This window comes from Hippopotamus amphibius, chromosome 2 (assembly GCF_030028045.1).
Source record: "Hippopotamus amphibius kiboko isolate mHipAmp2 chromosome 2, mHipAmp2.hap2, whole genome shotgun sequence".
In the NCBI taxonomy this organism is placed as follows: Eukaryota; Metazoa; Chordata; class Mammalia; order Artiodactyla; family Hippopotamidae; genus Hippopotamus; species Hippopotamus amphibius.
The window spans coordinates 149043910-149064550 of NC_080187.1; the positions used below are offsets into that span (position 1 = coordinate 149043910).

Below are 20641 nucleotides of genomic sequence, written 5' to 3' on the forward strand. Positions count from 1 at the left end.
GGACTCCTCTGCAGGTAAGCTGGTCCCAGAGGCCCCACCCAGAGCTCCTGATCCAAGGGCAGGCCTGCAGCTTGAATGAAGAGGGGAAAAGCTGTTCTGCTTCTGGTAAACCAGAACTAGTCCAGGAATAGCCCTACATGAACACTACTCAAAATTAATGAGCAGAAAAGAAAATGGCCCTTAAGCTTTGGCATAAGGCCCACTCTTGAAGGCACCTGCAATCTCTAACTGAAAAGCACCCTCCAGCTGCACCGAAAATAAATTCAATGAAATATGCAGTCACCTGGCACCAAGAGTAGGAAAGACCAGTTCTGATGCCAACATCCTTTCCCAGTCGCCAGGATAATACATCCAATTTGATCAACCCTAGGAATTACAAGGTCCCAAGTAGCCAAAGACCTAGACTAGAGGGTCCTCGTTAACCCTAACTATGGTGCTTATCCCTGTCTCTTGTAATTTCTTCTCCCTTTCTATCACTTGTACTACACTTTAAGCTCATCTCCATATTCCCAGCTCCCAGTACGGCATCAGTCCTAAGAAATTTCCACTGGAGGTGGCTGAAAAATCCAGGGAAAGTCTCCCAGTATCTTGACATCCCCCAAGGCACCAATTAATGTCCTGTCCTCTCTGAGGAGTTTGTGATCCATTCTCTTTTCAGCTGGAAAAAAACGGGCCAAAACAGTGTAGAAGGAACAATTTAGGGTAGGCAGTTAGGAAGTGCTTCAAAAAATCTAAATGAACTCCCATTGGACACTGCGGAATTCACATCTCAAAGTATTAAGTGGGTAGAAACATCTAAAGTCTCTCAGCCGTGAGATTTAACAATCCATAGACGTTCACAGCATATGGAATTTCATGAACATGTTTACATGGAAGAAGATCAAAAGGACTCTCAATTTTAATATCTATTTAAAACATTTTCCTGAAGCATTTAGAGTGAATAATCCTCAAATGCCCAGAAAAGAAATCAACCGCTGTGATACTAAAACCATTTACTGTATCTGAAAGGGAAGATGCTCTGGTGAATCCTGGCAGCACCTACACATCACTCCCCAGTCATCCAAACAATGAGTCCTCTGAAAACCATGCTTTCTCAGGCCTGTTTTCTGCAGTTATATAGATAGAACACAAAAGGATGGTGTACTTGGAAAAAATCTCTTTTGGAAGACAAACCACATCACAAATTGATTTTATTGAGGATGACAAAGGATGGGGCTTCTGGGTCTGTTTCTAACATTGTGTGGCTTTGAGTCATTCCTCTTCAATAAGGTCACATAAAGAATGTGCCTAAATACTGTCCCAGATGCTAAGTCAATGTCTGCTACATCAGGAATGTTTCACCATAAAACTTGCTAAACTTTGACACTATTCTAGACCCAACTAATGACAAGAGTGACATCAGCAGCAACTTGACCCTATGTGACAATGGTCTCACACTCTCATCTATTATTAGTGTGGCTCTATCAAGTGTTCTGTGGCTGCCCAGGATGAAGCAAGAAGTCCACGCGAAGTCAAGAATTGTCTTTGTTTCTAAAAACCTTGGTGGGCAAGAAGGTTTGAGTTCCAGAAAGAGAGGGATGAAGGAACTGGAACACCTGAGCCACCTCTAAGGATACATCTTTCAAATTATCTCATATTTCATATCCATTCAGCTCCACTTCAGTTATGTAAGTAATCTAGGTGGCAAAGCTCTTATTTTGTCCTGAATTATCAGAGCATTGTGGCTGAGACACATTGGATTTAAAGCCATCTCCCTGGGACTCTCTTTGGTCACTGGCCACAACTACCCACATCTGACCCACTGCACAGACTCCACTTGGAAACTGCTGTGGAGTATATGACTCCACCAATTCAGGTGAAATATCAGATGATCGATTTTTATCAGTTCTATGGACAACTTGCCAGAGCGTTAACTAACACAAAATGCCTACACACCTTAAAAATTAAGTTCCAAGTGATAATAAAATTTGAATCACATTTGTTTTTAGAAATACCTTTATCATGGAACTTACCAAAGAAGGAATATTTAAGTAAAACCTAGCCTCCGAGGAAACTTCTAGGAAAATTTTTATACCAAAATTCTATCTGAAGGAAGGTACTAGAATGACTTACCTATTCGTTTTAGAAGAGGAAGCTGCTGGTCACTCAAAAAAGTCAAAATGGAAAGGGCATCAGTAAGCACTAAACTGACCTAAGTTTCCTACAGTAACTCTCTAATTTCTAGAGGTCTGACATCAATACAGGTCTCCTATGCCCAAGGCCACCAATCTGTGATTTTTTTTTCACTCAATCAGTATCTTCAGTGCCATCTAAAACTTAGGCAAATTAGAAGAACGTCAGAAACTATTAAACATTAGCACTTAGGTGCTAATCCTGCCTCGCAATTCTGGCAGAAGTTTTTCAGGGCAATATGCTCATTCACCTGGAATGCATAGCATAAGTATTTCCCTTCCGGAAACAGAGGATTTTTTTAAAAGTTTCTTCTCTGTGCCACTTCAGCATAAATCAGGATACATGTATGTTATTAGTGAGTACTTAGAAAAGTTTGAAATCAGTAAATAGATTCATTTTTAAACTGTGCTAACTAATCTAAATTAGAATTTAAACACTTCCTGAAGTTTGACATTGTGAAGAACTTAAGACATCCAGTGTTTCCAAGAACCTGGATAGGTTTGCCACACAGAATAACAGAAGACTTAGAAGACAGGGCTATGCTCTTTATTTGGGCCATCCTTGAGGCTATCACAATATGTTTGCTGTGTCAAGTTACCGGAAGGGTAATAGCAAGATCATTAGGGGAAACTGACTTTAACAAAAAGTGTTTCAGATAATACTTTCAATGATCTTATAAGTGGATAGTTCTAATCTATGGAGCTCATCACAAGGTCTTGTAGTTCATGGGAAGTTATAAATATTTTTAACAACGGGAAAACACAAGTACAAATGTTTAGATGACAAGCACAGTAGTACCTGCCTACTTCACAAGACTGCTCTAAGGACCCAATTACATAACATACACAAACACACTTTATAAACTGAAAAGATCTGAATAAATTTAATAAATGCCTAAATTCCCACAGTAAGGAGTAAAGCAATGATTTGGTCATGGCTACTACATAGTTATCTCCTCAAACAGTGCTTCTGTGGGAAGACATTTGGGAACCTTTCTGAAACCTTGAAAATGTTGAGGTATGTGGGCCGAGCGATGGGATTCAGAATGTCCTGCTTGAGCAGTGGAGGAGCTAAGGGTGTGGGGCGTGGAGACTAATATCATGCTGTTTGGCCCTGAAGGCTGGCTGGTTAGCCAAAGACGGGTAAGATTCCTCAGAGGAGGAACAACCTAAGACAGGCACAGCCGCAGAGGGGCCAACAGGGGTGGTGCATAGAGCCTTCCTTATATCACCGTGTTTGGCCCTGGAGGATGACTGGTTAGCCAGAGATGGGTAAGATTCCTCAAGGGAGGAACAACCTAAGACAGGCACAGTCGCAGAGGGGCCAACACGGGTGGGGCACAGACCCCTAATATCTGAGAGAGGTCTCCTGCCCCCAGGGCTGTTTTGCTCTCCATCCCCAGCTCAAATCCACACCTGCTCAACTCAGACCCAGGAAGTAAACAAAGATAATTGCCTCAATCATGTGAGGCCTTTGATTGTTTATGGGTGTAACCTGAGAATGTTAGCCCAGGAACTCAATAAAAGCAACCTGGGATGAGTCAGCAGGGCTCTTGATCCGAGAGGTCTTGAGCCCCCCGGTCCCACTTTTCTCTGCAGTCTGTGTCTGTGTCTTCTTCAAGCTTGCGGCACCCGTCACTCACCTCGAGTTGCCGAGCTGGTCTCAGCATGCTTCTCAAAGTGAGTGTGCCCAGAAATCACCGGGATTTCTTGCCAAAGCAGATTCTATTGGGTAGGTCTGGGGTGGAGCCAAGGCTCTGCTATCTACCAAGTTCCTAGACAATGCCAACAGCAGCTCCTGGGGCCACCCTAGTGAGTATGGAGGCTCTAAAAGATCATCCTAATTCCTGGTGCATGGTTGGCCTTACAGGACATTTCCTGAGCGTATTGCAAACTTTGGTTATCCCTAAAATGAGCTTTGGAATAAGTCTGTATGCTTCATTTGGTTCTGAATAGAGTATTTTACAAACTCAAACGGCAAAGTGCTCTTTCTTGGGCAGCCAAAGAGCTAAAGGGTTGGTTTTTAATTAGGTTGTCTGCTAGTTCCAGCTTTCTAGGACAAGAGTCAACAGCGTGCGAAAACACAGAGAGCTAAGCTGCTGGTTGACTATCATATGACTTCAGTTCAGTTCGAAAGGAAGGTAAGAGAAGGAGGACTCTGTACCTATAAACACACACACCCCAAAAGAAAAACCTGCCAACTCTAAGTTGGCAAGAGAGACTAAATTATCTTTTCTAACTGAAGAAAAGGGCTCAAAATATCCAGGAGAAAAAAAGAAACACCTGAGCAAACAAGCAGCTTGCAGAAATGCTGCTGCCTCCTGATACAGAAGCACTCTGGTCTTACAGAGTCAGTAGGGAACACAAAGAAACTAGCAGGCCCTGCAGGCCAGTAGTTCTGCAGATTGAGCCTGCACCAGAAATCACCTGGGAGGGCCGGAGGACATTCGGATTGTTCCATACCCTGTGTTTCTGACAGAAATGCGCCTGAGGTAGGGCCTGGGATTACCCTGCAGAAGCTATTCCACTGACCAAGTCTGGAGCAGCATTGAGTCTATGCAAGGGGAGGAACCATGATCGCCTCACAGCTGGACCCCAGGGCCTGGTACACTGGCCGGCACACACGCAGTTGGCCCTTAATCAATCGTTGCTGAATGGTTGCCCATTATAACTTTCACGTCCAGAAACAATTCTACTACTTTGCTTAGGCACACTTGCTGCAGGCATCTCGTACACACATTCATTTAAAAAAAAACTATACACGTGCCAGGCATGACAGCCGCTGACCTGAAGGAACTTTACAGTTCAATTAAATCAATCCCAATCATAGATACAAATAACACACTTTTCCCCTATACTATTGGAACAGTTCAATCTTTGAGCCTGTGCCACTGAGGTAGAACCAAACAACTCACCTATCCAAATGACCCTGAAGAAAAACCCTACTTTGGTAAAATAAGCCAATTCATTTCACACACACTTATACAAAAAAAAAAGAAAGAAAGAAAAAATTTTTTTTTATCAAGACAAGAATTTGCCAGGAGGGAACACAAACATCTGTGTCCACACCGGAAACCCCAAGATGGGCTCCTTCATGGCTCTTCCAGGTGCTGGAAACCCAGGCACCAAAGGGGCCAAGGCGTGGCCCCACAGATGAAAGTACTACTAAGCCTTCACAGATTTCTTCTCTGACTCCTCTGTTTACCGAGCAAAGCTCAGAGGGGGGCTTTGGCAGGCATTTTTCAAATCCTCTGCCTGGCTGGCATGTTACCATAGTCACATTCATTCCGAAAAAAACAGGTGTTTCTGTTAAAATTAGCTGTTTCAAACTGTCAAATGTTTTAGATCCTTATGCCAGCTTTAAAAAAAAAAAATACTGGTAAAATAACCAATCAGGTGTAAGTGATGCTCCCAGAATTATAAACTCTTTAGACATTTGTGGAGAAACATGACCCTAAGCTAAAAACAAAAAAAAAACTGGGGTGGAGATGAGGATGGGGGAGACACACACACACACACAATTTTTGCAATTCCTAACAGCAACCCGGAATGAAAAACAGAAAAAGGCCAAGCTTAAAAAGCCAAGGAAAAACAGAGCTGTGCTTTTTTCTAGTTAAGTCTTGTGTTTGAAAGCCTTTTGTCCCATTTACTTTGGTTGACTATCATAAATAATGGCTTTTGTTCCAAGAACACACGGCCATAATGATTTCCTTCTCCCATGACCATTCAAAGAAAGGTTTTCAGCATCCCCACTCAGGATGGTGCCCATTAAGCCTCTATAAGAAAACTTGCCCTCGGAAGTCAGAAGAGCCCAAGGATAGATGTCTTAAATTAACTCTAGTGTGCTTTAATTTAAAAAAGAAAAAATCAGGCCACTCTGACTTTATGCCTAGAACCAGTATCTCTGCTGCCCTTGTTAAACCCAATGAAATAGGTCTGAGATGCTCCTTTTTACAAAATCAGGGCTATTTAAAAAATAAATTTAGCCACCTGGTACAAAGTTAAAATGTCAAAGACCTGTGCCCAGCTGAGTGAGTGATACACACAGAAACACTGTGCCTTCCTCATTCTGCTTTCCTGAAACCTACTGAAAAAACACAAGCAGAATTCCCTTCGAGCCACCTGCTGGATGAAAAATCCTAAACTTTATCTTAGAGATACAGGGAGGAAAAAAAGAGGTCAACACACCATTGAACCTTCTAACCACTTCAGAAGACAGAGATTTTGACTACAAGTCAAAAAAACCTTTAATATACAGAAATGTTAAAAGCAACTATCACTCAGTTAAGAGAAAATGAAGTTTCAAAATTAATTTGGTGACCAGCTAGTTAACTGCATCCAAGTAGATAGGGAAAGTGATTTTTTTGGCTTGTACTGTCCTGCAAATTGCTTCTGCAAGGAATGAGTCCAAGGAACAATTGGCAATTCTTTTTTTTCCTAATCAGATACCAAATTTGCAGATTTCTGGCTCTGAGGTTATTTTACTTTGTTCCTTTCAGTTAACTCTTTGAGATCTGCATAGGCTAAAGGAACCATATAATTATAAACTTCAGCATTACTTATGTAAATCCAATGAATTAAAAACAAGTAAAAATTCCTAATATGCAAGCAGGACTGTCACTGGGACATGGGTTAGGTAGGTTTCCTCCCATCAAATATTTCCTGAACCTGATCAATCCAGACATAAAAGGCAAGGGGAGAGGAACAAACATTCAAGGTCATTTTCATCTTAAAAGACTTCAAAAATTTAAATCTACCAGGACTTAGAGGAAAAAACAGCTCCCTTGACCTAAAAATGTATACATTCAACTACTTTAAGACTTTTTCAAACTTCAGAGTAGCTCAACAGTTGTAGTAAACCCAACGCAGGTTTAAGGAAGTTCTACCCACTGAGTATTATGTCCTTGTAATAAACACAGCCATTCAAATAAAAACAGTCACTACAACTTTCTAACGTATCACAGTGGAAAAATCTTTCTTTTCAGATCTGTGGGAACTGCAAAGGTTTAGGTACAACAAATCCCAAGAAAAATGTAAACTGAGAAAATGTAAAGCATGTATGAGTTTTATCCGCATAGCTCTCAGGATAAGCACAGCAAATACATTTGTTGCTTTTTCATTGGGAATATGTTCAAAACTTAGCTAGTTTCAGCAAAACCATGCACCCCTCTCCCCGAAACGATTTTTTCTTAAAACTGTCTGCAGAAAGGACCGACTACCTTAAAATAACTCCAAATTTCCTTGAACGAACGAAGCATCCTTCCAAGACACAATCAACTGGGGCATATCTTAGATCAAGGTCACAAAAACAAGCCCTTGCCCTGCAATCATGCTGTGGGTCTAGAAAGTTCTTAGCACACTTTCCAGAATACCTCTCCCTCTGTTAAACAGTCTAGAACCTTCTACGGTTTTGTTTTGTGTTTTCTCTAAAATCATGAGCAATTGGATCTTGTCTGAACAGACCTGTGTACATATTCTCGCTTGGTACTTTTGCAGGTCCATACACAGATTCTCTGACCTGGGAAGGCTGACCTTCCACACACGATTAGGAAGAGCCTTAATCTGAAAAAGACAGGCAGAATACAAATCAGACTGCAGTGAGTCTGAACCCTGTTCATTAGGACAGAAAGATGAGAGGAGACAAAATTACTTTCCAGGAGAAACTACAGGCAAGACAAAAAAACCCCACTCTAGCACTCTACATAATCCAAGCACATATGTGTCCCCTGCCTCTACAAAGAAAGTATTACACACACTTCTCTTGGCTTGAATTCTAGGCTGCTCAAAGATGTAACTCTTGAGGAAAAAGAAAGGGTTGCAGACTGGGGACCCACCTCACTGCTACGGAAGCAAACTTTCCAGGGCACTTTCCATAGATGACATGCAGCCTGCAACATTACAATTATTGAAAATCAACAATAATCGCGAAAAGCCATCTGAGAAACATAACATTTTAATGGTTGAAATAAATACTCCAGTACATGCAAGGTAAAAACTTGACACGGGGGGGCAGGGGAGGGGGGAATCACTCTATAGTGTAAATTAAAAAATAAAACACACACTCACAGTAGCTTTCCCCCCATTTGCAAATCACATGGCAAAGTCATACTCTTTCCACACCAAGTATACACCTAATCCATCATGATTGCTTAAAAAAATAACAACATACAAAAAAGGTAGCTACATCCATGTCTAAGGAGTGAAAACTGAGGTAACCTTTCTTTTAATTAGGGGGGAAAAAAAAAGAAATGAACCCACGACCTCCTTCCTGCCCAATTAATAATAAAATTTAGTTGAGGAATTCTCGAGGAGGAGCTGGGGTAGGGGGCGGGGGTCACACCGCAACCAGCAGACCCCCGACACATCTCCCATCTCCTGGTCCCTACTGTGTAGGGACTGCTGGGCTCCAGGGGCCCTCCAGGTGTGTGTGTAAATGGTTTGCATGGCCCTCCCTTCCGGAAGATTCCTCTGGAGCATTTAACGTGGGGGGGGGGGGAAGCTTCACCTTTGATTTCTTTGGTATACATGGAGAGGGGCAGAGTAAGTATCTTCCTTTAGCCTGGGGGGTGGAAGAAGGGGATGAGGGTGGGGGAGGGGTGCTAATTCACAGAATTGGAATTCACTGGCGGTAAAGTCCTGGGCGAAGACCTCTCCCTTAAAGCCTGAGATAGCAGGGTGCAGCCTTCAGACACGGCGCAGGCCGAGTTCCTCAGCCTCTCCCTGTGGTCCGACATCTTGGCGCCCCCGTCGGGGTGCTGCGCCAGATCCCTGAGGCACTGGGTCAGGAGCACGCAGGCCGACACCACGCTCATGGCGCCGCCCAGGATGGCGGTCTGCACCGCCTTGCCCTCGGCGCTCACAGCCGCCGCGCGACCCAGGAACTGCGGCTCGGTGGCGAAGCCCACCAGGGCGCTGACCGCCTGCACCAGCGGCCCGCTGAACAGCGCGCAGCGGCTCCGCGCCAGCTCGCTGGGCGCCGCCTTCACCTCGCGCACGCAGGCCAGCAGCGCCGACGCGCTCGTGCTCATGCACTTGACGCCCAGCTTGAACTGCTCGCGCGAAAAGCGGTCCCGGGACTTGTCGCTGGCCAGGGCGCACGCATCCGTCAGGAACTTGAGGTTGCGCGACAGGCCCTGCGACACCTCCAGGAGCAGCTGCGGGGTCATGTCGGCCAGCGGGGTGGCGCGCAGCACGGCGCAGCCCTGCTCCACCTCGTGCCGGCAGCGCGTCACGCGGTAGCGGTCCACCAGGCCCGGCTGCGCGGGCTGCGCGCCCGGCGTGGCCACGGCCGCCAGGTAAGCTGCGTGCGCGGAGCACTCGGTCAAGGACACCACCAGGTCGCCCAGCTCCACCAGACTGTCCCCCGCCTCCCCGAACCGGCCCATGTTGAGCTGGCTCTGCACGTCGTGGGTGAGGATGGAGAGCCCCTTGGTGCGCGCGATGATGGTGTCCCGGCACTGCTCGAAGGACTCGGCGCCGGCACCAGAGGAGGCGGGGCCCTCGAAGAGCACGGGCCGCGCCTCGCTCGACAGCAGCAGCAGGTCGGCCACCAGCTGCATCTTGCCCTTGCAGTGGTCGCACACGGACACCAGCCTCTTCCGCGGCTGCGAGCAGGCCCCGCCGACGGCGCTCGCTGGAGCCGGAGAAGCCGCCTCGCCACTGGGCTTCCCAGCGCTGCCGCTAGCCATCGCGCCCGGGGGGCACTGGCATGCCGCTGGGGAGCCCGCTACCACCGCCGCTGCCGATGCCGCCGCCCCCGCGGCCGTCGCGACTCAGCTGGCCAAGGCCTCGGTGCCTTCCCCGCACCATCATGCCATCCACCGCCGCGGGCAGAGGGCACTGGGCTGCGGCGGCCGGAGCCCGGGCGGCGCGGAGCGGGCCCGGGGGCCAGAGGACGCAGGCGGCTCTTCGGGGCGCGGGGAGGGGCTGCAGCGTTCGTCCTCTCGGAGGGCTTGCAGGAACCATGAACCGGGGCAGAGCAAACTCACAGACCCCGCTCCTTGTCGCCGGGCTGCCAGGAAAGTCCCTTCTGCTGGGCCGCCGCCGCCGCCGCCTTCCTGGGCATGGCCCGGTCCGACCTTCGGGGTGGGGGGGCGGGAGAGGGAAGCTGGGAGTTGTCCTTCCTTCCTTCCTTTCTTTGAAATCAAAATCCTTTCCTCGGGGAGGAGCGCGGGCGGCGGCTCCGGCGGGCTCTTCTGTCAGCCACCTCGGGCTCGGCGGCGCACGTGGGCTTCAGGCGTCCAGACCCCGCCAGGCGGCACTTCCCCGAGACGGCGGCTGGGGCTGGCCCTTTGGGACGCGCGGCCGCCCCGTGGGCATCTCCTGCCTCCCGCTCTCGGGAAGCGGCGCCGGCGGCGGCAGGGCCGAGGGTGTGGCCGTTGCTGGCGCGGCCGAGTCAAGAGTCGGGCGGGAGCCTGCACTGATTGCGCACAGCGGCCGCCCCGCTCGCGCTCTCGCCCGCCCGCCACGCCCGGGCGTGCCGGGCGCCGCGGCGGCCCCTTCCCGCCTCGCCGGCTCACAGAGCGCGGCCCGGCGCCGAGGCGGCACGCCCTCCCGGACCGCGCGCCCCGCGGCCCGCCGCCGGCTGTCGGCGCGAGTCCATCCCCGTCGCCCGCTCCTTGCCTCGGGCCCGCAGCGGCTGCGCTCTCCCGGGACCCCGAGCCCTGCGCATCGGACGCCGCCGCGCACGTCTCCCCGGCGGCCGGCCAACTCAGAAGGTCCCCGCGGCGCTGCAGCAACCCGCCCGGGCCCCGGCTCCTGCCATTTTTGTCAACCTCCAACTTCCGAGCGAGCCGGGAGAAACTGAAAGGAAGGGCGGGGGCCGAGAGGCAGAGGGGAAAACACCCGCCTCCTCTCCCCGCGCGGCTTCACCTCGGAGCGCGGCCGTGGGTGCGCCGCCGCCCGCTCTCCCGCCGGGGCTGCTGGAGGCTTTTCCTCTTCCCGTCCGCGCCTCGCCCCCGGGCTCGCCGCCGCCGCCGCCGCCGCCTCGGCCGTAACCTCCCTGCAGCCTATAGAAATCTTTTGTGTGGCGTCACCGCCTTTCGTTTAAATCCCGCTTCCTCCTCTCGCCCTTCCTCCCGCCCCCTCCGCCGCTCCCGGATGCTTGCGCGATGCGCTGCTCCTCCCCCGGGAAGCTGGGTGGCTGCGGGAGGACGCCCCCGCCCAACGCGGACGCCGCCGGCCCCCGGCCGGTGGTCCCGGGCCGGGGGTGGGGGAAGCGGACCGGAGGCAGGCCCGCCCGGGCCGGGGGGCGCGGCGCACACCCTTGGGAGACCCGGGCGCAGCCGCCAGCGGGCCTTACGTAAGCTCTCAGCCCCACCGAGGGGCTCCACGCTGCCTCCCCGCCAAGGGAGCAAGTCTGAAAGGTGGCCTGTGTTGTGGACCGAAGGGAGGAGGACACTCGATACCATCCCCTAGTGATTTGCTGGGGTCCCAGGTCATCGCGTTTTGCGGGACGTCGACCGGTTTGCCAGGCTCTCCCCCTCCCTTTGTTGTGCTTGATCCTCTTCCACGGTGGGATTCTGGAGGGGCTGTGCGGGGTGAGGAAAGAGCCCTGGAGATGGAGTCTGGAGAGGAGGGCTAGACGTTTGCCGCTTCCTCCTCCCTTTAACTAAAGAGCCCTTATATAGTTAGAGCGCGAGCTTTGAATCAGACTTCCTGGGGTCAGCCCAGCCATTTATGAGTTGTGTGACCTTATGCAAGCTCTCTCTCCAAGTATCGGTTTACTCCTTTCGAAATCGGATACTTTGCACTGACCGCCTGAGTACTCGGCTCATAAATGTAGCTCTTAGAATTATGAGCCTTCACCGGCACAGTTTGCTCTCTCGTAACTTATATGTCTTCAGCTGTATCATGGAATAATAGTGGCCACAGTGAAATAAGAGAAACACCCTTTGGAGGTAAATATTATTCCCATTTTACAGATGAGGAGAGCGATGCTCAGTTGCCTTAGGTGCCTTCCTGAGGTCAAGAAGAGAGCAAACTCATGGACAAGGAGCCCACTGCCAACCTCTTTTTCATTTTACCCAGTCCTTAATTCGTCAAGAAGTGGTTGAAGCATCCAGGCTTCCCCCATTCCCCCCACTCAGGGGCCCCCCCACCTCTTCGTCCTGAGACATGTATAGGTGCTCAGCCCAGCACAAGCTGGGTGTGTTCAGCTGGGTGTGTCTTCTGCCCCTTCCTAGAACCTGCTGTCACCTTTTTCCAACCAGTTGTAAATGTCACTTGTAACTAGGATGACCTTGTAATTTATTATCCAAACCGAAACAGTTTTGAGAATGACTGTGAGACATGTTACTAATCAGTTAACCAGCAGCAACAGATACAAACCTGAATGGGTAGTCACCCTGCTTGTAACTTCTAAAATTGAAATGAACCCACTTATTTTGCAAACCAAGGGCAATATAACTGCTGGTTTTCTAAACAAGCAGCAATTCTGTAGGGTTAATCCCTTTTATTTTTCTACCAGAGAAAAACAGTTGGATAAGTCAAGCTCTTTCCGTGGTAACCCAAGAATAGCACCCAGGTCCTTCTTAGCTCTGAAAACTTATGAGAAAGTCAGACCTTTCCCTCCGTGCCTAGTTCATCCATGAAACTGCTCTGGGATCAGGGGATTTTTTTCCAAAGCCACTTGGTGCCCCCTCGGGTCCTATTTTCCTTTTCTTCTACATATGCACTCTCTTTTGTTGTTGCTGGAAATCGTGTACCCCAGCAATGAGCTGTGTGACACATCAAATGTCTCGCTATGTTCAGTGATGTTTGGTTTAGCTGTTAAAATCAATGGGATTGGTTTCTTGGCCCTCCCTGCTTCATTTTTCAGATATGGCAACTCTTCCTAAACTAAACTAATCCTTCCAGGTACTGGCTCCACCTTCCTCTAGGTCACCTTTACTTTCTGCCATCTTTCATCCACTCTGCAAACACTGGGCACCTGCCATGTGCCAGGCCCTTTGGCAGGCACCAGAGTTACAAAATAAGTAACGTGAACAGTAGAGTCCAGAGAGAGCAACAGAGAAAACAGGTCGTCACAACTTCACTATTGGTACGGTGAGAGCACAGAGTCAAGAAACTGGAGAGTATTGCGCACCAAATAGTCCAGTTGCAATTAGGCAGGCCCATGTGATCAGTTCTGAGCAATGAAATGTAAGGGGTAGTGATGTTCATTATATCGGACGGAGGCTGTGGAAAGCCAGTCTGCAATTCTCCACTCTCTTCCCCTGCTATAACTGCTCGGGAGACTGTGTTCTAGGTGGTGCAGCTGAAAGATGATGGAGCGTGCATAAGCCTAGGTGACCGTGGAGCAGACCCTCTACTGACTGTTGAATGTGTAACACGAGCAGAAAGTAAACTCAGTGTGAAGCCACTGAAATCTGAGAGTTGTTTGTTGCTGTAGCATATTTTCGTCTAACTGGATTAACGGAGGAGGGCTGTGTCCACCCCTAGACTCACTGAAGTAAGGGCTTTTTCTTTAGAAAACTCTGCCCATTAATTCTTATAATCCCCTTTTAAAATTAAAATATGATATGAACCAGAGGTACCGTGCAGTCTATTTTTTCAATAAAATGAAAATTGAGAGAAGAAAGCTGAAAAGACGTGGGCTGAGGAATTGGCTGGGGGAAGGTGAACGGAACAGACAAGAGGAAGCTGGGGCTGTACAGAAAATGGCTTGGCCACTGGAGACTGTATTCTCAGTGCCCGGCTCAAGGCCAACACTTAGTAGGCATTTTATTAAGTGAATGAACAAGATGCAAATAGCTGACCAAGGATTTGGGGAGGAAGGGTGGAAATGAACACCGTCGGGGCAGGCCAGATTGGGGAAACATCCTTTCCTTCCTTCTTTGCCTATTCTAGGAGGTGTATCCTCCACCTGGACTTTAAGCAGGTATAAGACAACAGTATGAGCCTCTGATTTTTTTTTTTAATTGTGGTAAAATATTCAAAACATGAAATTTACCATCTTGGCCATTGTTGTGAACCTAGCCACCGTTCCATGGTATTAAGTACATTCACATTGTTATGCAACCATCACCACCATCTATCTCCAGAAACCTTTCATCTTCTCAAATTGAAATTCTGTACCCACTAAGCAGTAACCCCTCATTCCTCTGGAAGCCACCATTCTACTTTCTATCTCTATAAATGTGACTATTCCAAGTACCTTAATATGAGTGGAATCATATAATATTTGTCATTTTCTGTCTGGCTTATTTCACTTAGAATAATGTGTTCATGGTTCATTGATATTGTCACATGTGTCAGAATTTTCTTCCCTTTTAAGACTGAATAATTTTCTATTGTATATATCTAGCCCTACTGGGTTTTTATACCCAACTTTCACACTGCCCTCCAGACTTCATAGACCAACAACCAAGCTGTGTCTGGTATACAGTGCCACCTAGTGGTCCGTAAGGGGCATTCTCTGCCCTCTGTATCTTTCCTTTGCATCAGTGTCCCTGTGTCTTGTTTTGTGCTTATAGGTGGGCCAGTTCATTCTCAGGCATTCTGTCTTACACATGGCCAAGCATCATCCTTAATATAGTCCTTTCAGTGTCCCTTCTAAAGGAGAAAAAATTATATCTGGAAAATTTATCCCTACCCCTCCTTTTCCCTGATTCATTCATCCCCACAGGTGATAAATGAGAGTGACATCCATTGGGCCACGGTTCATTATAGAGCAAGGTCACTGTGTGACAGGTCACTCTCTTTACCCAGCATGTCTTCTTTCTCTCTGGTATATTTTGTTCCCACACAATAAGAACACCTGGGCAGGATGTCAACCATCACTCATATACCACCCTCCCTCCGTCTGTGCTGTCTCTCTGTTCACCTGAAGCTGAGTGTATGAGAGAGGCTTGTGTTCGGGGCCAGTCATAGTGTGGCAGGCACACCCAAGCCTTTAGGTCCCAAGATCTGGGATATCTGAAATTTTCTGCAATCTAGTTTACCAGGGAGCCCTACATGGAGGTAAAGGTTGCTTTCACAGTTAAATTCTCTACCCCATTTCCCTACTGGTTAATGATCTTTGGATGTATTTTCCATTTTCCAGAATTCTGTAGGGGGGAAAAGATAAGTACTGAGATCTAGACTCCTGACATTAATTATACCTAACCATTTTTTGATATCTCACAGTGCCTAGTGCATAATTAGTCAACAGCTACTGACTGACTAGCTTTATTGCTCCTTTACACGGAGTCTCCCTGACCCCCAGACAGACTCAGGCATTTCTGCCCCTTTGTACCTACTATGCTGTGTGCCCGGCTTCAGCGCGGCCATTAGCGTAGTATATTTGTAACTGTCGGCTTAACTCTCTCCCCACCACCCTGTCACCTCTTTAAGGACAGGACTTGATCTGTTCACCTCTTCCCCACACGCAGTGCATTGCGTGATTGTCAGTAAATGTTTGTGGAAGTAATGAATTAATGAATTGATTCATTTGCTATTCTCTGCAAGAAAGGCATCTTTTCATTGAAAACCAAAATCCTGTTGTCTGTGGCTCTTACTCAGTAACAGACAGAAAGTCATGGACATTCATGAACTTAACAGCAGGGGCATGCCTGTGTGTGATCATGGTCTACAGCTCACAGCTCTAAGAATGAACGCTTGGCCTTTGCTTAACAGGTATATTCACGCCAGTTCTCTTAGAGCTTGTTTTGGAGAACCCAGGAAGCGAATTCTTCGGAAAGAGAGATCGTGAGTTCTCTAAACATAATTGCATATATCTGAGCTGCAGTGAAGTATAGATGAAGTTTCAGATAACACAGATAAAATTCCTGCCTTTTCTTCTTAGGAAATGAGTTTAAATCGCTTCTCTAAATTTTCAAGGCAATTGCAGTATGATAGATAATTTGAATTAGGTGTATTATTCTGAGAATTTTAGTTGAAATTAGACTTTTTTTTCTTATATGTTGGTGGACAGAGTATCAGTCAGTATTTTGGAAGCATCAGTGCATTTATGTACGTCCTCCACACCTTTTAAAATACAACTGATTTGGGGACTTCCCTGGTGGCTCCGGGGTTAAGAATTGCCAATGGGGGAGACACAGGTTCGATCTTTGGTCCAGGAAGACTCCACATACAGGGGAGCAACTAAGCCCGTGTGCTGCAACTACCCAACCTGAGCTCTAGAGCCCTCGAGCCACAACTACTGAGCCCATGTGCCACAACTACTGAAGCCCACACGCCTAGAGCAGGTGCTCCACAAAGAAGCCACCATGCTAAGAAGCCTGTGCACCACAATGAAGAGTAGCCCCTGCTCACCGCAACTACAGAAAGCCTGTGCACAGCAACAAAGACCCAATGCAGCCAATAAATAAATTAATTAAAATAAATAAATACAATGTAACTGATTAACTGATTTGAAATCCCATGCTCAGAGATAGCCAGGATATACATATTTGCAGCTGTTTTCCCATACATATGTATACATATCTATATCATTTTAATACCATGTTATAATATTTTGTCATTTAATAATATAAAATAAATATCTATAATATGAACAAATATACATCTGTGACATCATATTTAATGATTGCATTGTTTTGCATTGTAAATGTGGATTTTACAGCCTACTGTGGGTGAACATTTAGGGGGGTTCCTGTTTTCTCCTCTTACACGGAGAGTGTTGTATAGGAGTGTTACGATGGGTAAATGAAGACATACACATACAGCATTCAGGAGAGTTCTTGCCACATAGTAATTGCTCTGTATTACCGTTTCTATTATTTTCATTGTGTATTTCCTCAGACTCATTCTTGGAAGTGGAATTATGCACTTTTTTACAGTTTTGATACATTTCACCTCATTTTCATACAGAAAGTCCTCATCCCCATAAGTGAATAAGAATGCTTTTTTCCTAAGCCTTGCCAACAATGTACACTATCTTTATTTTTTTATTTTATTTTTTAAAATTTATTTATTTACTTATTTATTTATTTATTTTGGCTGCGCTGGGTCTTCATTGCTGCACACTGGCTTTCTCTAGTTGTGGCGAGCCAGGGCTATTCTTCGTTGCAGTGCGCAGGCTTCTCAGTGCAGTGGCTTCTCTTGTTGCGGGGCACGGGCTCTAGGTGTGCGGGTTTTATAGTTGTGGCACACGGGCTCAGTAGTTGTGGCTTGCAGGCTCTAGAACGCAGGCTCAGTAGTTGTGGCATACAGGCTTAGTTGTTCCGCAGCATGTGGGATCTTCCCCGACCAGTGATCAAACCCATATCCCCTGAATTGGCAAGTGGATTCTTAACCACAGCACCGCCAGCAAAGTCCCCTATCTTTATTTTTATTCTGGCCCCACTGATAGGCAAAAAATTATACCTTATTTGAATTTGCATTTCTTTGATAGCTAGTGAGATGTCACTTCTGCACTTTTGTTTCGTACATAAATAGGTTTATTTATTTTGGAGAAATAAAAATATTATTCATCTGCTTTCCCATTTTTCAATCAGGGAGTTCATCTTTTTCTTACTGATTTGTAAGCTATTTTTGTCTCTGCCATGTTGCAATTTTCCTCCCAATTTACCGTTTGCCTTTGAACTCTTTCATGGTGTTTGACAAACACAAGTTTTAAGTGTTAGATTTAATTACATAAGTCCTGCTCTCTTGTTCACAAGTAATGATGGTGACCAGGAAAAGACACCCACCCCAGCCTGGGCCAATCACATTCTCTCCTGGAGATCTGGAATTGTAGTCAAAAGATAATCAATTAGTCGCTACATGTGAGTAAATATAAAGCTCAGGAGATTTGTGATGACTCTTCTTCCATTTACTTTTGCACTTTTCGTTAAAAAGTATTAAAGAATGAGGGACTTCCCTAGTGGTCCGGGTGGATAAGGCTCAGGGCTCCCAATGCAGAGGGCCCAGGTTCCATCCGTGGTTGGGGAACTAGATGCTGCAGTGCATGCTGCAGCTAAGAGGCCGCATGCCACAGCTAAGACCCAGCACAGCCTAAATAAATAAATAAATAAATAATTTATTTTTAAGTAAAGAATAATAAATAGTTGTGGCCTCCCCTGTCTCCTCCTCAGCCCCAACTCCAGGACCCTCTTCCCATGAGTCCCCATGACTCAGTCTTTAAAGGGTTAATGTTTGGCACCCCCGAGGCTCCAGAACTGAGCTGTACCCTTCAGGTCACAGGACTCAGTCCTGGTTAGCTGCTAACTGTGCCATTCCAGTTTTTTCAATATTTTGAATATCATCCCTGCTTGATTACAGATACTGCTGACATCCCTCCTGTGTTGTGGTGTGACACAAGCCGGGAGGAGCCCAGCTGAGGCCACCTAAGACGGGAGAGTAGATGGGGGATTCGATTTTACCATCTGCAGTCACCAAACCACTTAGAGCTACGGTCAGTAGTAAGCCCCAGGGCAATGGTGGCCTCATTTAAGCAATGGCCACGCAATCTCTTTCACTTCTGTCCCCTCCTCTCCTGCCCTACGACATGACAGGGCCTCAGACCAGGTTCACAGTCTTATCTCATCCCATCTGAGTATTCCTGCCTCCAGACTCCTTTTCAATGGGTCTTCATCTGGCCTCCAGCTTAACTAACCTGAGTGCCTCGATGATTAACCCAGATGTCGCTACGCTGGGAGAAAGATACACCTCATCATCCAGTAGACCTGGGCTCAGATTCCTGTCTGCCACTTCACTAGCTCTGTGACCTCATACAAATGATCCAATCCCAAAACCAGGGTTTCCTCTTCTTTAAAATAGGGATATTGTTATCATCATATTAGCCCTTCAGGAACTGACCTCCTGCGATCTGCATTATACTTTCTGTGCAATGTTTATCTCCTTAGCTAGTTTGCAGGCTCTTTAGTGCAGGGACCTTGTTACAGGAATCTTACTATCAGTGCCCCATCTGGTTCTTGATTGACAGTAGACCCTTAGTAAAAATACATTCTCACAGCGTTGAACTGAATCAAGTTCCAAACATCAAATTGGTGAAAATACAATGAAGCCAGATGTTTTCACATCACTGGGTAATAAACTGAATTGATTTGCCTCCTTAGACGAAAGTAGCCCTGGAATTTTTCTTTTACACAGTCCCAGCAATTTCTGTAAAACACTAAATGACTTTTTTGTTTTGTTTGGTTTTTGTTTTTGGTATCACTAGATACTATGGACCAGAAATCCCAGCACTTTTGCACCTTAACTTGGCAGCTGGCAAAATGAATGACCAGGGTGACCCCTCCCAGCAGAGCACATGATCGACCACAGCTGTGCATGTTTTTTAGCATGACTGCACCAGGACAGGGCGCTGAGCCACTGGGTGGAGCAACGCGCTCTGGGGAAAAAGCTTATGACATTTCCCCTATGATTTCAGAAAAGAAAAGGAAAGGAAAAAAACCTATTTTTTCTTATGAGTTGTTTCTGCTCAATGTCAACAGGAAACGGCATAGTGTATACACATGTAGATTCCTGCACGGTATCAGCCACCCTACAGTGGGAGAGCTTTAAACTTCAATGGTCCTAAGCTTCAAGGTGAGTCAGACGTTGCTAACTAATGGTTACCTGCTCAACGTCCTCGCCTGCTCAACATCCACTTCCTCTTTTCCCTTAATAACAGAATCGCAATGTTATTTGGGGTTACAGTGTAGATAGCCAGAAGACAGCCTCCCTTAGAAGGCTAGGTTCCAGCCCATGAGACGTAAACAGAAGGGTTGTGTGGAAATCCAAGTAGGCTGCTAAAAAGAAGCTGACTGCATTAAAAGGTGTGTTCCTTTTGGCTTTCTTCCTTCCTCCTTCCTCTGGATGAAAGGCATCTTGATGCCTAGGGCTCCAGTAGCCATTTAGGAACTTGTGACCTTGAGGATAGAAGCCACAGGTCAGTATGATGGAGCAGGATGAGAAAGTTACTGGGTGTCATATGACCAAGGAGCCAGAATACCAGCCCTAAATGCTGTTTCCAACTGCTTCTGTGAAAGAAAAATCAAACAGTAACAATGCCCTCTGTCTTGTTTAATTGTTTTTTATATGTAGCCTATAATCCTATCCAAACAAGATATATTAGTTTGCTAGGGCTGCCATCACATATATTAGTTTGCTAGGGCTGCCTGGTACAGACCAGGTGGCTTAAACAACAGAAATTTATTTTCTCACTCTTCTGGAGGCTAGAAGTCCCAGATCAAGGTGTCAGCGGCAGGGTTTGTTTCTTCCAAGACCTCTTTCCTTGGCTTGTAAATGACCATCTTCTCCCTCTGCCTTCACATGCTCTCCCCTCTATACACAACTATATCCAAATTTCCTCTTCTTTTATAAGGACACCGGTCATGTTGGATTAGGGCCAACCCTAACAAGCTCATTTTAACTTAATTACCTCTTTAAAGATCCTGTCTCAAAATACAGTCACATTCTGAGGTACTGAGGAGTTAGGACTTCAACATAGGAAATTCGGGGGGATGTAATTCAGCCCATAACACAAGGCATGAATAAAGAGGTTTATTATGGCTCTTTTTTCTTTCTTTCGGTACTAGCAG

General features: G+C 46.9%; 1 protein-coding gene across 1 annotated transcript; it reads right to left on the reverse strand.

Moving 5' to 3' along the window:
- Window positions 1–8102: 8102 nt before the first annotated feature.
- Window positions 8103–10240, reverse strand: TLNRD1 (talin rod domain containing 1). Its single transcript, XM_057725247.1, has one exon. It carries the CDS (start codon window positions 9857–9859, stop codon window positions 8771–8773), a length of 1089 nt encoding a protein of 362 aa, XP_057581230.1. The 5' UTR covers window positions 9860–10240; the 3' UTR covers window positions 8103–8770.
- Window positions 10241–20641: the final 10401 nt, after the last annotated feature.

What these genes read in the sequence shown, in the direction of transcription:
- TLNRD1 (XM_057725247.1), bottom strand. Translation starts at nt 9,859, where the DNA reads ATGGCTAGCGGCAGCGCTGGGAAGCCCAGTGGCGAGGCGGCTTCTCCG.